This window comes from Kogia breviceps, chromosome 7, assembly GCF_026419965.1.
Source record: "Kogia breviceps isolate mKogBre1 chromosome 7, mKogBre1 haplotype 1, whole genome shotgun sequence".
Taxonomy (NCBI): Eukaryota; Metazoa; Chordata; class Mammalia; order Artiodactyla; family Physeteridae; genus Kogia; species Kogia breviceps.
The window spans coordinates 52,258,039-52,272,530 of NC_081316.1; the positions used below are offsets into that span (position 1 = coordinate 52,258,039).

Genomic DNA, 14,492 nt, shown 5'->3' on the forward strand with positions numbered 1-14,492 from the left:
CGTGCCATCCATTACATTTAAAACAAATTAAGCATATAATTTATGAAGAAGTGCCAACCAACCTGTCAACAAATGCATGATGAAGAAGGAAAATGGGATCATTGGCAGATCCTGGTACTTGGGACATCGTTCCATTCATGTAGATGTGCAGGGCATTGTGCATACTGCTTTGTGAGGCATCTGCTATCCCAGTAAGTGGACTAGCAAATCCTGTTGGCAAAAAGAAAATGGAAAAAAAAAATTAGTTTGTCTTAACGATTGAAAATCTAAATGGTTTTCTCATTTGGTTTACAACTACAATTGAAAGCCTGATTCAAAGTAATAAAATCAACCATAAAATTCATTCTGTATTGGGATTCTGTACATTCTAGATGCCCAGTGAGTATTTAATAAATCTTTGTAGAGTTGAATGGTGTCAATCTGGTCACAATGGACTGATTAACCAATGGAATAGGCTGAGCCAGTCTGTGTTCCATTCTGTTGCTTCTGCCTATTATTCCTCATTTAGATCCTGAAAAGTAGTAAAACCTTTTTATAATAATCAACACAATCACTCTCACTTCAGTCTGTAACAGTACGTAGAAACAGATCTTTCCAGCCTTTATGTCTCCCCTTGCTTTCCAGTTCTGGTGGTTACTTTTAATTTTTTTTCTGGTTCCAGAGAAAACATGAAATTTGTGACTTTTGACATTACAATTCATCTTCAACTGTCTAGAAGATACCAGGTAATGTGTTTTATTTTGCAAAATATGTATTTCAGAGTTAAGCAGGACTCCATTAAATGGCTCTATTCATTGCAAAATGAATAGTAATTATAATAAGAATTATTATTTTCTGAATGTTAATTGAGCTATTGCTTTTTGTGACATAAGTCCTTCAGCCTTTATAGCAACTCTGTTGATTAGAAATTATCCCCATTGAAAAAAAGAGAAAACTGAGGCTCAGACAACTTCTGAGTTTCCCAAGCCTACACAGGTTGTGGTTGAGTTGGGATTTTAACCCATATCAATTAGACTTCAACATCTGAGCTCTTGATATTTTGTGTTCTCTCCCACATACTCCCAGGGAAGAGGTAGAGTATGATATCATTTCAGAGTCCATTCAGAGAAAACACAAAACATAAGTAGAACTCAGATTCAGAGCCAGACAAAGAAGTAGGAGTAACAGAGTTAAAGTGTAAGGAGGAGCCAAGTTGAGGGACTATGACCAAGGACATGCTGAATTTCAAAATTTAGAAATATAAGAAAACAGAAACTGTAAGATTATAATTTTTTAAAAAAAGGTTGGATAGAAACAGTGCAGGCATTAGGGCTTGGGCAGAGGAAATCTAGCTTCATTTCATACAATTAGGATTATTTTGTTGTCAACTTCATTTTTAAAGTGCAGCTCTTCACTTTTGCATTTGAAGCTTTGTACTCTCCCACCATTGTGGCTCATAGTATTTCTGCCGCCTCAGCTGATGATTTTTTTCCCTATTTTGAGCTTTATGTACTCATTCTCTGAAACCATACCAAGCCCCATTCCCTCTAGAACCATAGGCCAAGAACATACACTTATCTCCCCTCTGAAATCTCTTGTCTATGAAAACATTTATGATTGTATATACATGGCACTTACTATGTGCAGGAATTTTTCAAAAAGCTTAACATGATTAATTTCATGTAATCTTCAAAATGATTCTACAGCTTATCTTCATAATCTCCATTATACAGATTTGGATAAAGCAGTTTAGAGAGCTTAAGTAACTTGTCTAAGATTAAAAAGATTAAGATTAAAAATAAGAGAAGGCTGGAACACCAGTGTGTTTTATTCCAGAGCTTAAGCTCTTGAATGAACTGGTGTACTGTCTTTCTTATTAGCAATAAGTCATATCATGGAGGGAAAAGGTCTGTAGAACAATGGTCTTTAAGCTTTCATCCTTGAGCAGCACCAAATGAAAGTTTTAAAACCAAGTTTTATGTATGCTCTCACATATTTTTAAGTAGATTCTAAGTTACTTTAATCATAATTGTATATAGTTTCAGAGGATAAAAGTTCAGGGATAGATGTTGCAAATAGTATAAGTTTTAAAATAAAAATTTATTATCACTTTATAAAACTATATGCACATTAAATGATTTGATATTTACCACCATCCATATCTAAAGTACCTAAACAAACTCTTCTATTATACTCTAAAATTTTATAGGATTTCCTTTTTCACTTGATCTCATGTTTTTATTCTATTTTCTTACAAAATTATACCCAAATGTTATACGTTATTATTGAAATCTTTTTTTAAAAAAACTAATCAGCCTATCATACTTTTCTATAACAAAATAGGTAAAAAAATTAAAATTACTTTTTAAAAATTTCATGGGACCATTAATATAATCTGGATTGTTATCATTATGTTTTTTAGTAATACACAATTTATTAGAATGACACTAACATTAAATATTTTACAAAATAAGCTATTAAATATAAAAAGTAAGATTTTATTGAGAATTTATTTCTTAATAATATTTGTGAAAGATTGTTAATTAAAAATTATTGCATGTATCCATGGATGAATATTACTCATTGATAGAAAGGATAAGATTCAGCATATTTTCCATTCTAAATTTAAAAAAAATAAATCACAGTCCTGAGAAACTTTATTCTTATAAAAATCTAGATGGTAATGAAAAGATTTTTGTAGGAATTTCACTTAATTACTTGAACTTCTTTTTTAGTTATATATGCCAAAAATGACATAACTGATTCAGCATCAAAATAATCTGATCCATCAGTGACAACACAATCAAGAATTCTTTGATGAAAGCAACCTGATAATTTAGGGATCTATTTACAAAGGACCCAAATTTCAAGACATTTGCTACCTAGTCATTAAAGTCATTCACTTGAGCGACAATGGCACCAATATTTTGAGTTCTCCACTGCTTTGGTACCTTGTAAGTTTTTACCCCTTCCGTGAGTGCATAGTGATGAGAATGGATCCAGTTTAGGTGAGAGGTATGACTTTCTTCTGAAAAGTCGAAGGGAGATTGTGAAAGGGGAGGTGGTAAAGAAGAACATTCAGGAGGCTTCTCATTCAGATTCATTTTAGAAAACAATAGATGGGAGGAATATCTGGAAATAAATTTCTTTAAAACTCTCTGTGCCACGTACCCTTTAGAGACTCTTCGTGAACATATAGTAGTGCCTATTCCAATTTGAAGATATTGCTGTACAGAAAAGATTTTTAGAGCTAAGCAACCTGGGTTTAAATTCTGTGTTACTCAGTGAAAGTATTACCTTTGTCAAGTTATATTTTGTGAGCCTCGGTTTCTTCATTGGTAAGAGAGGGAATAATTAATGCCCATCTCTTGTATTCTGATGAGGATTTTTTTGATAACAGGTGTGATGTATCTAGTATAGAATCTGGCACAAAATAAGTGCTTCCTGAGTAATAGCTATCATTTCTCTAAGCTTGTTGCATTTGATAAATGGGTGCCTATCATGAGAGCTGCTAGCCAAGAAGATGGGACACTTCCACTGCAGAAAAGCCTCTGTTGCCACAAATCTCCACCACCAGGGTCCATCCTAGTACTAGGACACTTCTCTCCTCCTGAACTCCATTTCTCTGCAGAAACCTGCCTGCTGCTTGCCCTCAGCCAACAATAGATGCTTCGGGGTGATTCTGGAAACTAGAATTGCTATTCTAAGAGTGTTTTCAGCAGGGCTAGTGTTTCTTTACTCACTTCTTTTGCTAACTTTCCAGATGTTGCACCTAGGAAAGTCTCCAATGTTATTATGAAGGATATGTGAATAAGAAGCACATGGGGGAGAGACCTTCAGGATGTCAGAGGAGTAAAACGTGGAGATCGCCTTCCTCCCCACAAATACATCAGAAATACATCTACATGTGAAACAACACCTACAGAACACCTACTGAACGCTGGCAGAAGATATCAGACTTCCCCAAAGGCAAGAAACTCCCCACGTACCTGGGTAGGGCAAACGAAAAAAGAATAAACAGAGACAAAAGAATAGGGATGGGATCTGCACCAGTGGGAGGAAGCTGTGAAAGAGGAATGGTTTCCACACACATAAGAAGCCCCTTCGCCATACACATAAGAAGCCCCTTCACCATACACATAAGAAGCCCCTTCACTGAAGGAGACGGGGCGGGGTGGGGGGAAGCTTCAGAGCCAAGGAGGAGAGCGCAGTAACAGGGCTGTGGAGGGCAAAGCGGAGAGATTCCCGCACAGAGAGTCTGTGCCGACCGGCACTCACCAGCCCGAAAGGCTTGTCTGCTCACCCGCCAGGGCGGGAGGCGGGTGGGAGCTGAGGCTCGGGCTTCAGAGGTCGGATCCCGGAGAGAGGACAGGGGTTGGCAGCGTGAACACAGCCTGAAGGGGGCTAGTGCACCACAGCTAGCCGAGATGGAGTCCGGGAAAAAGCCTGGTGCTGCCGAAGAGGCAAGAGACTTTTTCTTTCCTCTTTGTTTCCTGGTGCGTGAGGAGAGGGGATTAACAGCGCTGCTTAAAGGAGCTCCAGAGAGGGGCATGAGCCACGGCTATCAGCGCGGACCCCAGAGACGGGCATGAGAAGCCAAGGCTGCTGCTGCCACCACCAAGGAGCCTGCGTGAGAGCACAGGTCACTATCCACACCTCCCTTCCTGGGAGGCTGTGCAGCCCGCCACTGCCAGGGTCCCAGGATCCAGGGACAACTTCCCTGAGAGAACACATGGCGCGCCTCAGGCTGCTGCAACATCATGCCGGCCTCTGCCACTGCAGGCTCGCCCCTCATCCGTACCCCTCCCTCCCCCCGGCCTGAGTGAGCCAGAGCCCCTGAAGCAGCTGCTCCTTTAACCCCGTCCTGTCTGAGCAAAGAACAGATGCCCTTGGGTGACCTACATGCAAAGGCGGGGCCAGATCCAAAGCTGAGCCGCAGGAGCTGTGAGAACAAAGAAGAGAAAGGGAAATCTCTCCCAGCAGCCTCAGGAGCAGTGGATTAAAGCTCCACAATCAACTTGATGTACCCTGCATCGGTGGAGTACCTGAATAGACAGAGAATCACCCCAAATTGAGGAGGTAGACTTTGAGAGCAACAATATATACTTTTTTTCCCCTTTTTCCCTTGTTGTGTGTATGTTTCTTTGTGTGATTTTGTCTGTATAGCTTTGGTTTTACCATTTTTCCTACGGTTCTGTCTGTCCGTTCTCTTTTTTTTTAGGTATCGTTTTTAGTTCTTTTTATCATTCATGTATTTGTGTTTTGGTTTGGTTGCTCTCTTCTTTCTTTCCTTCTTTCTTTTTTTATTCTTTTAAAATTACATTTTAATTTTTTATTTTTAATAATTCTTTCCTTTCTTTCTTCCTTTCTTTCTTTCTCTCTCTCTCTCTCTCTCTCTCTCTCTCTCTCTCTCTCTCTCTCCTCCCTCCCTCCCTCCCTCCCTCCCTCCCTCCCTCCCTCCCTCCCTCCCTCCCTCCCTCCCTCCCTCCCTCCCTCCCTCCCTCCCTCCCTCCCTCCCTCCCTCCCTCCCTCCCTCCCTCCCTCCCTCCCTCCCTCCCTCCCTCCCTCCCTCCCTCTCTCTCTCTCTCTCTCTCTCTCTCTCCCTTTTCTTCTGAGCCATGTGGCTGACAGGGCCTTGGTGCTTCAGCCAGGTATCAGGCCTGTGCCTCTGAGGTGGAAGAGCCAACTTTAGGACATTGGTCAACCAGAGATCTCCCAGCTCCATGTAATATTAAACAGTGAAAGCTCTCCCAGAGATCTCCAACTCAACGCTAAGACCCAGCTCCACTCAATGACAAGCAAGCTACAGTGCTGGACACCCTATGCCAAACAATTAGCCAGACAGGAACACAAACTCACCTATTAGCAGAGAGGCTGCCTAAAATAATAAGGTCACAGACACCCCAAAACACACCACCAGATGTGGTCCTGCCCACCAGAAACACAACATCCAGCCTCATCCTCCAGAACACAGGCACTAGTCCCCTCGACCAGGAAGCCTACACAACCCACTGAACAAACCTTAACCACTGAGGGCAGACACCAAAAACAACAGAAGGTACAAACCTGCAGCCTGTGAAACGGAGAACCCAAATACAGTAAGTTAAGCAAAATGAGAAGACAGAGAAATACACAGCAGATGAAAGAGCAAGGTAAAACCCCACCAGACAAAACAAATGAAGAGGAAATAGGCAGTCTACCTGAAAAAGAATTCAGAGTAATGATTGTAAAGATGATCCAAAATCTTGGAAATAGAATGGAGAAAATACAAGAAACGTTTAACAAGGACCTAGAAGAACTAAAGAGCAAACAAACAATGATGAACAACACAATAAATGAAATTTAAAACTCTCCAGAAGGAATCAATAGCAGAATAAATGAGGCAGAAGAACGGATAAGTGACCTGGAAGATAAATTAGTGGAAATAACTACTGCAGAGCAGAATAAAGAAAAAGAGAATGAAAAGAATTAAGGACAGTCTCAGAGACCACAGGGAAAATATTAAATGCACCAACATTCAAATTATTGGGGTCCCAGAAGCAGAAGAGAAAAAGAAAGGGACTGAGAAAATATTTGAAGAGATTATAGATGAAACCTTCCCTAATATGGGAAAGGAAACAGTTAATCAAGTCCAGGAAGTGCAGAGAGTCCCATACAGGGTAAACTCAAGGAGAAACATACCAAAACACATATTAATCAAACTATCAGAAATTAAATACAAAGAAAAAATATTAAAAGCAGTAAAGGAGAAAGAACAAATAACATACAAGGGAATCCCCATTAGGTTAACAGGTGATCTTTCAGCAGAAACTCTGCAAGCCAGAAGGGAGTGGCAGGACATATTTAAAGTTATGAAAGGGAAAAACCTACAACCAAGATTCCTCTACCCAGCAAGGTTCTCATTCAGATTTGATGGAGAAATTAAAACCTTTACAGACAAGCAAAAGCTAAGAGAATTCAGCATCACCAAACCAGGTTTACAACAAATGCTAAAGGAACTTCTCTAGGTAGGAAACACAAGAGAAGGAAAAGACTTACAATAACAAACTTAAAACAATTAAGAAAATGGTAATAGGAACATACGTATCAATAATTACCTTAAATGTAAATGGATTAAATGCTCCAACCAAAAGACATAGACTGGTTGAATGGATACAAAAACAAGAGCCATATATATGCTGTCTACAAGAGACCCACTTCAGACCTAGGGACACATACAGACTGAAAGTGAGGGGATGGAAAAAGATATTCCATGCAAATGGAAATCAAAACAAAGCTGGAGTAGCAATTCTCAGGAAAAATAGACTTCAAAATAAACACTACAACAAGAGACAAATAAGGACACTACATATTGACCAAGGGAGCAATCTAAGAAGAAGATATAGCAATTGTATATATTTATGCTCCCAACATAGGGGCACCTCAATACATAAGGTAAATGCTAACAGCCATAAAAGGGGAAATCGACAGTAACACAATCATAGTAGGAGACTTTAACACCCCACTTTCACCAATGGACAGACCAACCAAATTGAAAATAAATAAGGAAACACAAGCTTTAAATGATACATTAAACAAGATGGACTTAATTGATATTTATAGGACTTTGCAACCAAAAACAACAGAATACACTTTCTTCTCAAGTGCTCATGGAACATTCTCCAGGATAGATCATATATTGGGTAACAAAACAAGCCTTGGTAAATTTAAGAAAATTGAAATTGTATCAAGTATCTTTCCTGACCACAACGCTATGAGACTAGATATCAATTACAGGAAAAAAAATCTGTAAAAAATACAAATACATGGAGGCTAAACAATACACTACTTACTAACCAAGAGATCACTGAAGAAATCAGAGCTAATCAAAAAAATACCTAGAAACAAATGACAATGAAAACACAATGACCCAAAACCTATGGGATGCAGCAAAAGCAGTTCTAAGAGGGAAGTTTATAGCAACACAATCCTATCTCAAGAAACAAGAAACATTTCAAGTAAACAACCTAAACTTATGCCTAAAGCAATTAGAGAAAGGAGAACAAAAATACCCCAAAGTTAGCAGAAGGAAAGAAATCATAATGATTAGAAAAGAAATAAATAAAAAGAAATGAAGGAAACAATAACAAAGATCAGTAAAACTAAAACCTGGTTCTTTGAGAAGATAATCAAAACTGATAAACCATTAGCCAGACTCATGAAGAAAAAAAGGGAGAAAACTCAAATCAATAGAATTAGAAATGAAAAAGGAGAAGTAACAACTGACACTGCAGAAATACTAAGGATCATGAGAGATTACTACAAGCAACTCTATGCCAATAAAATGGACAACCTGGAAGAAATGGACAAATTCTTAGAAAAGCACAACCTTCCAAGACCGAACGAGGAAGAAATAGAAAATATAAGCAGAGCAATCACAAGCCCTGCAATTAAGACTGTGATTAAAAATCTTCCAACAAACAAAAGCCCAGGGCCAGATGGCTTCACAGGTGAATTGTATCAAACATTTAGAGAAGAGCTAACAACTATCCTTCTCAAACTCTTCCAGAATTTAGCAGATGGAGGAACACTCCCAAACTAATTCTGCGAGGCCACCATCTCCATGATACCCAAACCAGACAAAGGTGTCACAAAGAAAGAAAACTATAGGCCAATATCACTGATGAACATAGATGCAAAAATCCTGAACAAAATATTATCAAACAGAATCCAACAGCACACTAAAAGGATCATACACTGTGATCAAGTGGAGTTTTTCCCAGGAATGCAAGGATTCTTCAATATATGCAAATCAATCAATGTGATACACCATATTAACAACTGAAGGATTAAAAACCATATTAAAAACCATAGATGCAGAAAAAGCTTTTGACAAAATTCAACATCCATTTATGATAAAAACCCTCCAGAAAGTAGGCATAGAGGGAACTTACTTCAACATAAGAAAGGCCATGTATGACAAACCCACAGCCAACATCATTTTCAATCGTGGAAAACTGAAACCATTTCCATTAAGATCAGGACAAGACAAGATTTCCCACTCTCACCACTATTATTCAACATAGTTTTGGAAATTTTAGCCACAGCAATCAGAGAAGAAAAAAAATAAAAGGAATCCAAATCAGAAAAGAAGATATAAAGCTGTCACTGTTTGCAGATGACATGATACTATATGGAGAGAATCCTAAATACGCTACCAGAAAACTACTAGAGCTAATCAGTGAATTTGGTAAAGTAGCAAGATACAAAATTAATGCACAGAAATCTCTTGCATTCCTATACACTAATGATGAAAAATCTGAAAGAGAAATTAAGGAAACACTCCCATTTACCATTGCAACAAAAAGAATAAAATACCTAGGAATAAACCTACCTAAGGAGACAAAAGACCTGTATGCAAAAAACTGTAAGGTACCAATGAAAGAAATTGAAGATGATAGGAACAGATGGAGAGATATACCATGTTCCTGAATTGGAAGAATCAACATTGTGAAAATGACTATACTACCCAAAGCAATATACAGATTCAATGCAATCCCTCTCAAACTACCAATAGCATTTTTCACAAAACTGGAACAAAACATTTCACAATTTCTATGGAAGCACAAAAGACCCCGAATAGCCAAAGCAATCTTGAGAAAAAACAGAACTGGAGGAATTAGGCTCCTGGACGTCAGACTATATACTACAAAGCTACAGGAATCAAGACAGTATGGTACTGGCACAGAAACAGAAATATAGATCAATGGAACATCATAGAAAGCACAGAGATAAACCCACACACATATGGTCACCTTATTTTTGATAAAGGAGGCAAGGATATACAATGGAGAAAAGACAGCCTCTTCAATAAGTGGTGCTGGGAAAACTGGACAGCTACATGTAAAAGAATGAAATTAGAACACTGCCTAACACCATACACAAGAATAAACTCAAAGTGGATTAAAGACCTAAATGTAAGGCCAGACACTATAAAACTCTTAGAGGAAAACATAGGCAGAACACGCTACAACATAAATCACAGCAGGATCCTTTTTGACCCATCTCCTAGAGAAATGGAAATAAAAACAAAAATAAACAAATGGGACCTAATGAAACTTAAAAGCTTTTCCACAGCAAAGGAAACCATAAACAGGACAAAAAGACAACCCTCAGAATGGGAGGAAATATTTGCAAATGAAACAACCAACAAAGGATTAATCTCCAAAATATACAAGCAGCTCATGCAGCTCAATATCAAAATAACAAACAACCAAACCAAAAATGGGCAGAAGACCTAAATAGACATTTCTCCAAAGAAGATATACAGACTGCCAACAAACACATGAAAGGATGCTCAACATCACTAATCATTAGGGAAATGCAAATCAAAACCAAAATGAGGTATCACCTCATACCAGTCAGAATGGCCATCATAAAAAAATCTACACACAATAAATGTTGGAGAGGGTTTGGAGAAAAGGGAACCCTCTTGCACTGTTGGTGGGAATGTAAATTGATATAGCCACCATGGAGAACAGTACGGAGGTTCCTTAAAAAACTAAAAATAGAGCTACCATACGACCCAGCAATCCCACTACTGGGCATATACCCTGAGAAAACCACAATTCAAAAAGAGTCATGTACCACAATGTTCATTGCAGCTCTATTTACAATAGCCAGGACATGGAAGCAACCTAAGTGTCCATTGACAGATGTTTGGATAAAGAAGATGTCGCGCATATATACAATGGGATATTTCTCAGCCATAAAAAGAAACGAAACAGTTATTTGTAGTGAGATGGATGGACCTAGAGTCTGTCATACAGAGTGATTAAGTCAGAAAGAGAAAAACAAATACCATATGCTAAGAGATATATATGGAATCTTAAAAAAATTTTTGATTATGAAGAACCTAGGGGCAGGACAGGAATAAAGATGCAGATATAGAGAATGGACTTGAGGACACAGGGAGGGGGAAGGGTAACTGGGACTAGGTGAGAGAGTGTCATGGACATATATACACTACCAAATGTAAAATAGATAGCTAGAGGGAAGCAGCCACATAGCAAAGGGAGATCATCTTGTTGCTTTGCGACCACCTAGAGGGTGGGATAGGGAGGGTGGGAGGGAGACACTAGAGGGCGGAGATATGGGGATATATGTATATGTATAGCTGATTTACTCTGTTATACAGCAGAAACTAACACACCATTGTAAAGCAATTATACTTCAATAAAGATGTTAAAAAAAAAAGGGCATGGGGTTTGTCAGAACACATTGTGTTATGTGCTCAGAAATAGTTCAAAGGTACACGTTGGACAAATAGCCGACCTCTTTGTGATGTACAAGATTGTTAATATAGACAATCTGATTATATTAACAATTTTTAATGAGCTATGTATATCTTGTCTCTTAAAATAGCCTGGAAATGCCTCAGAAGCAGAGACCAAAGACTTTGCTATGATTTTCCATAGTCAAAAACAGAGCCTTGCATATCTTTGTATTTAAGAGAAAAGTAAATAAAAAATATTTCCCAATGTGCTATGTATATATATATATACATTACATACAATGGAATACTATCCAGCCATAAAAAAAGAATGAAATTTTGCCATTTGCAGCAACATGGATGTACTTGGAGGGCATAATGCTAAGTGAAATAAGTTAGACAGAGAAAGCCAAATACTGTATGATATCACTTATATATGGAATCTAAAAAAAAATACAAGCTAGTGAATATAACAAAGAAGAAGCAGACACAGATATAGAGAACAAACTAGTGGTTACCAGTGGAGAGAGGGGAGGAGGGAGGGGCAACATAGGGGTAGTGGAATAAGTGGTACAAACTATTAGGTATAAAATAAGTTACAAGGATATATTTTACAACATGGGGAATAAAGCCAATATTTTATAATAACTATAAATGGAGGATAACCTTTAAAAGTTGTGAATCATTATATTGTACACTTGTAACTTATATAATATGGTACAGAAAATATACTTCAATTTTTAAAAAAGGATTGAAATAAATACTTCTCAATCCTTCACTAATACCATGCTATAAAGATTGCAAGTAGGAAAGATAACATTTCTTTCCATAAAATCTACAAAGGACCTTTAAAGAGCTCTACTCTGCTGCTTGTTAAGTGACAAAATAAAGAAAATGTCATGGATGTGAATAATATAAAAATATGAATACGTTATTTTCTATTTTACTTCTTCACACAATTCATTTTTTGGCTGGTAAATCACCTTGAAAAAATAGAAATGATTACACCAACATCAGTAGTTTCTCTTGCTGAGATTTTATTCCCTTTTGGAAGCACAAGTCAAAAAGGAAATTCTAGGCACAAATAATAATAATTTACACATCAAACTTTTCAAATGTCTTTCATGGACATGACCTCATTTGAATCCCAGGGCTACTTGTGATATGAATATTATCATTGTCCTAATTTTACAGTGAGAAGACTTAAGTTTATCGAAGTTAGAAAACACACCTAAATTCAAGCTACAAACTGAGGCAATCAAGGAATTGACCATGGCTCTGATCGATTTCAAATCCCATACTCTTTTCTGTACACTAGAATGGGGTAGTGTTTATACTGACTTGCTGACACATCTTGGAAACCTCCTTTTATTATGCACTATGAAATGAATTTAGTGACTTGCTATTTTCATCCATTGAATATCAGCAAGGCACAGAATGCATTATTGGGTCTCTCTTGTCCAAGGATTCCCCACAGATGGAAAGTCTAATAAGCCAGCAGGGACCTTGTTAGCAGTCACAGATGCCAAAATGGCTCAGAGTTCTTTGTGAAGGGCAGTGACAGTTGCCCAAATTACCCTGTGTTATGCCTTCAAGTCTGTGTGCTACATTCCTATGGGAAATTAATAAACATAGTTTCAGGCTGATGATAAAAATAGGAAACTTCAACTTGTCCCTCCATTTCTTTTTCTCTTTCATTTCTTACCAATACCACTCTGGAGACGTTTTGTATTTGTTTGTTTGTTTTTAATATTGATGCCTATCTCTGACCCCTGGAGATTCAGATTTAATTGGTACAGAGTGGGGCTCAGGCACTTGGAATTTTAAAAACACCTCAGGTGATTCTAATGTGCAACCAGGGTTGAAATTCACTGATGTAGGCAAAACTGCTATCTCTAAACTTGAACTTGCACTTTAAAAACTTTACCTCTGAATATATTATTTCCTTCACCTGAAATGTTCTCCTCCTATATTCTGACAGTCTAAAACTGCTTCTTTCTTTAAAATTCCACATCATGAACTTCTGCCTTGAAATATTTTCCTATTGATAACTGTTCCAACGTGTACCCTTGAAAATGATGTTTAAAAACATTGAGCAACTACTACATGGCAGGCACTGGGTAGGCATTTTCACATATATCATCTTTTTAAATTCAGAATACTCCTTTTTGGAAACTGGGCTATATAGTTGTTGCACTTTATCATGCCTGTTGGAGTTTGAAATGTGAAAAAGTACATGGTTAAATCATCAGAACAGAGTACAGTTCATTTATTTGATTTAATTTTAAGTGCAACTCTAACTTATTTTAACATTTCATAGAGTTCCAGGGACTTAATTGGAGAAAAGAAACCTAAAAGAAGATAGAAAAATGTACATCGATGCATCTAAAGATTGAAGAGAAGGGACAGTTAGGCCCCCTGGCTATATTCCCTCTAATTCACTCTCTTAATGTGCAACTTTATTCTGGAACTATGAAGTGCATATCCTCACAAGGTTACACACAATGATTTTATGAGGTTGCATTTAATGGCTGAGTACTTTTTAAAAGCTTGTAATTTAAGCTACTTGCAGCAGAAATATAATATTGCAGATCAAAAAAGATCCTTGGATCTAAGCAAGTCCCTAGGTGTAATGGAAGCCTTAAATTTCACTCCACCTTCAAGGTCTCTCAAATAAAGTGCTAGCTCTACAGCCATAGATGTAATTAACTAGCATTTATGTTTATTATAAAATACTTTTAATTTGACTCAGGAAATTCCCTCAACTACTGGGAACAAAGCAATGAAGCAAATACTGTGGTGGGTGATCATTTCTTATCATATAATTATTAGATGACATATAATCACAAATGCTCCACAAATTATTTGGTTTTCAAAAGTGTGGTCCCAGAGCCTGTAAATTTGTTAGAAATGCAAATACTCTAGCCCTACTAAAAACTACTGAATCAGAAAGTCACTGAGATTCATCATTTGTGTTAACAAGTCTTCCAGGTGATTCTAACACACACTAAAGTTTGCATTAGAGAATCACTGCTCTAACTATTTTCATTGTTTGTCCAAAGGCAATGGTGAATTAGTCAAAATTATAGTCACCTCCATAAACTCTATGAAAAAGAACAGAATTACTTCATGTGTTATCACTTGAAATTGTTTATTATTTTAATCATCAGGCTAATTTCTCCTCTTGGTAACATCAATGTTTGTGTGTTTGTGTGTATAAAGAACATGATGTGTAATTACATGATAAATACACAGTATATAC

The 14,492-nt window shown here is 37.4% G+C and overlaps 1 protein-coding gene across 1 annotated transcript in view; it reads right to left on the reverse strand.

Moving 5' to 3' along the window:
- The window catches only part of TYR (tyrosinase), a 105,600-nt gene that overhangs the window by 51,717 nt on the left and 39,391 nt on the right, over positions 1 to 14,492 (reverse strand). Inside the window, exon 3 of the mRNA XM_059068979.2 lies at positions 63 to 210. Within this exon, the coding sequence (XP_058924962.1) occupies positions 63 to 210 (148 nt within the window). The remainder of the gene's footprint in view (positions 1 to 62; positions 211 to 14,492) is intronic.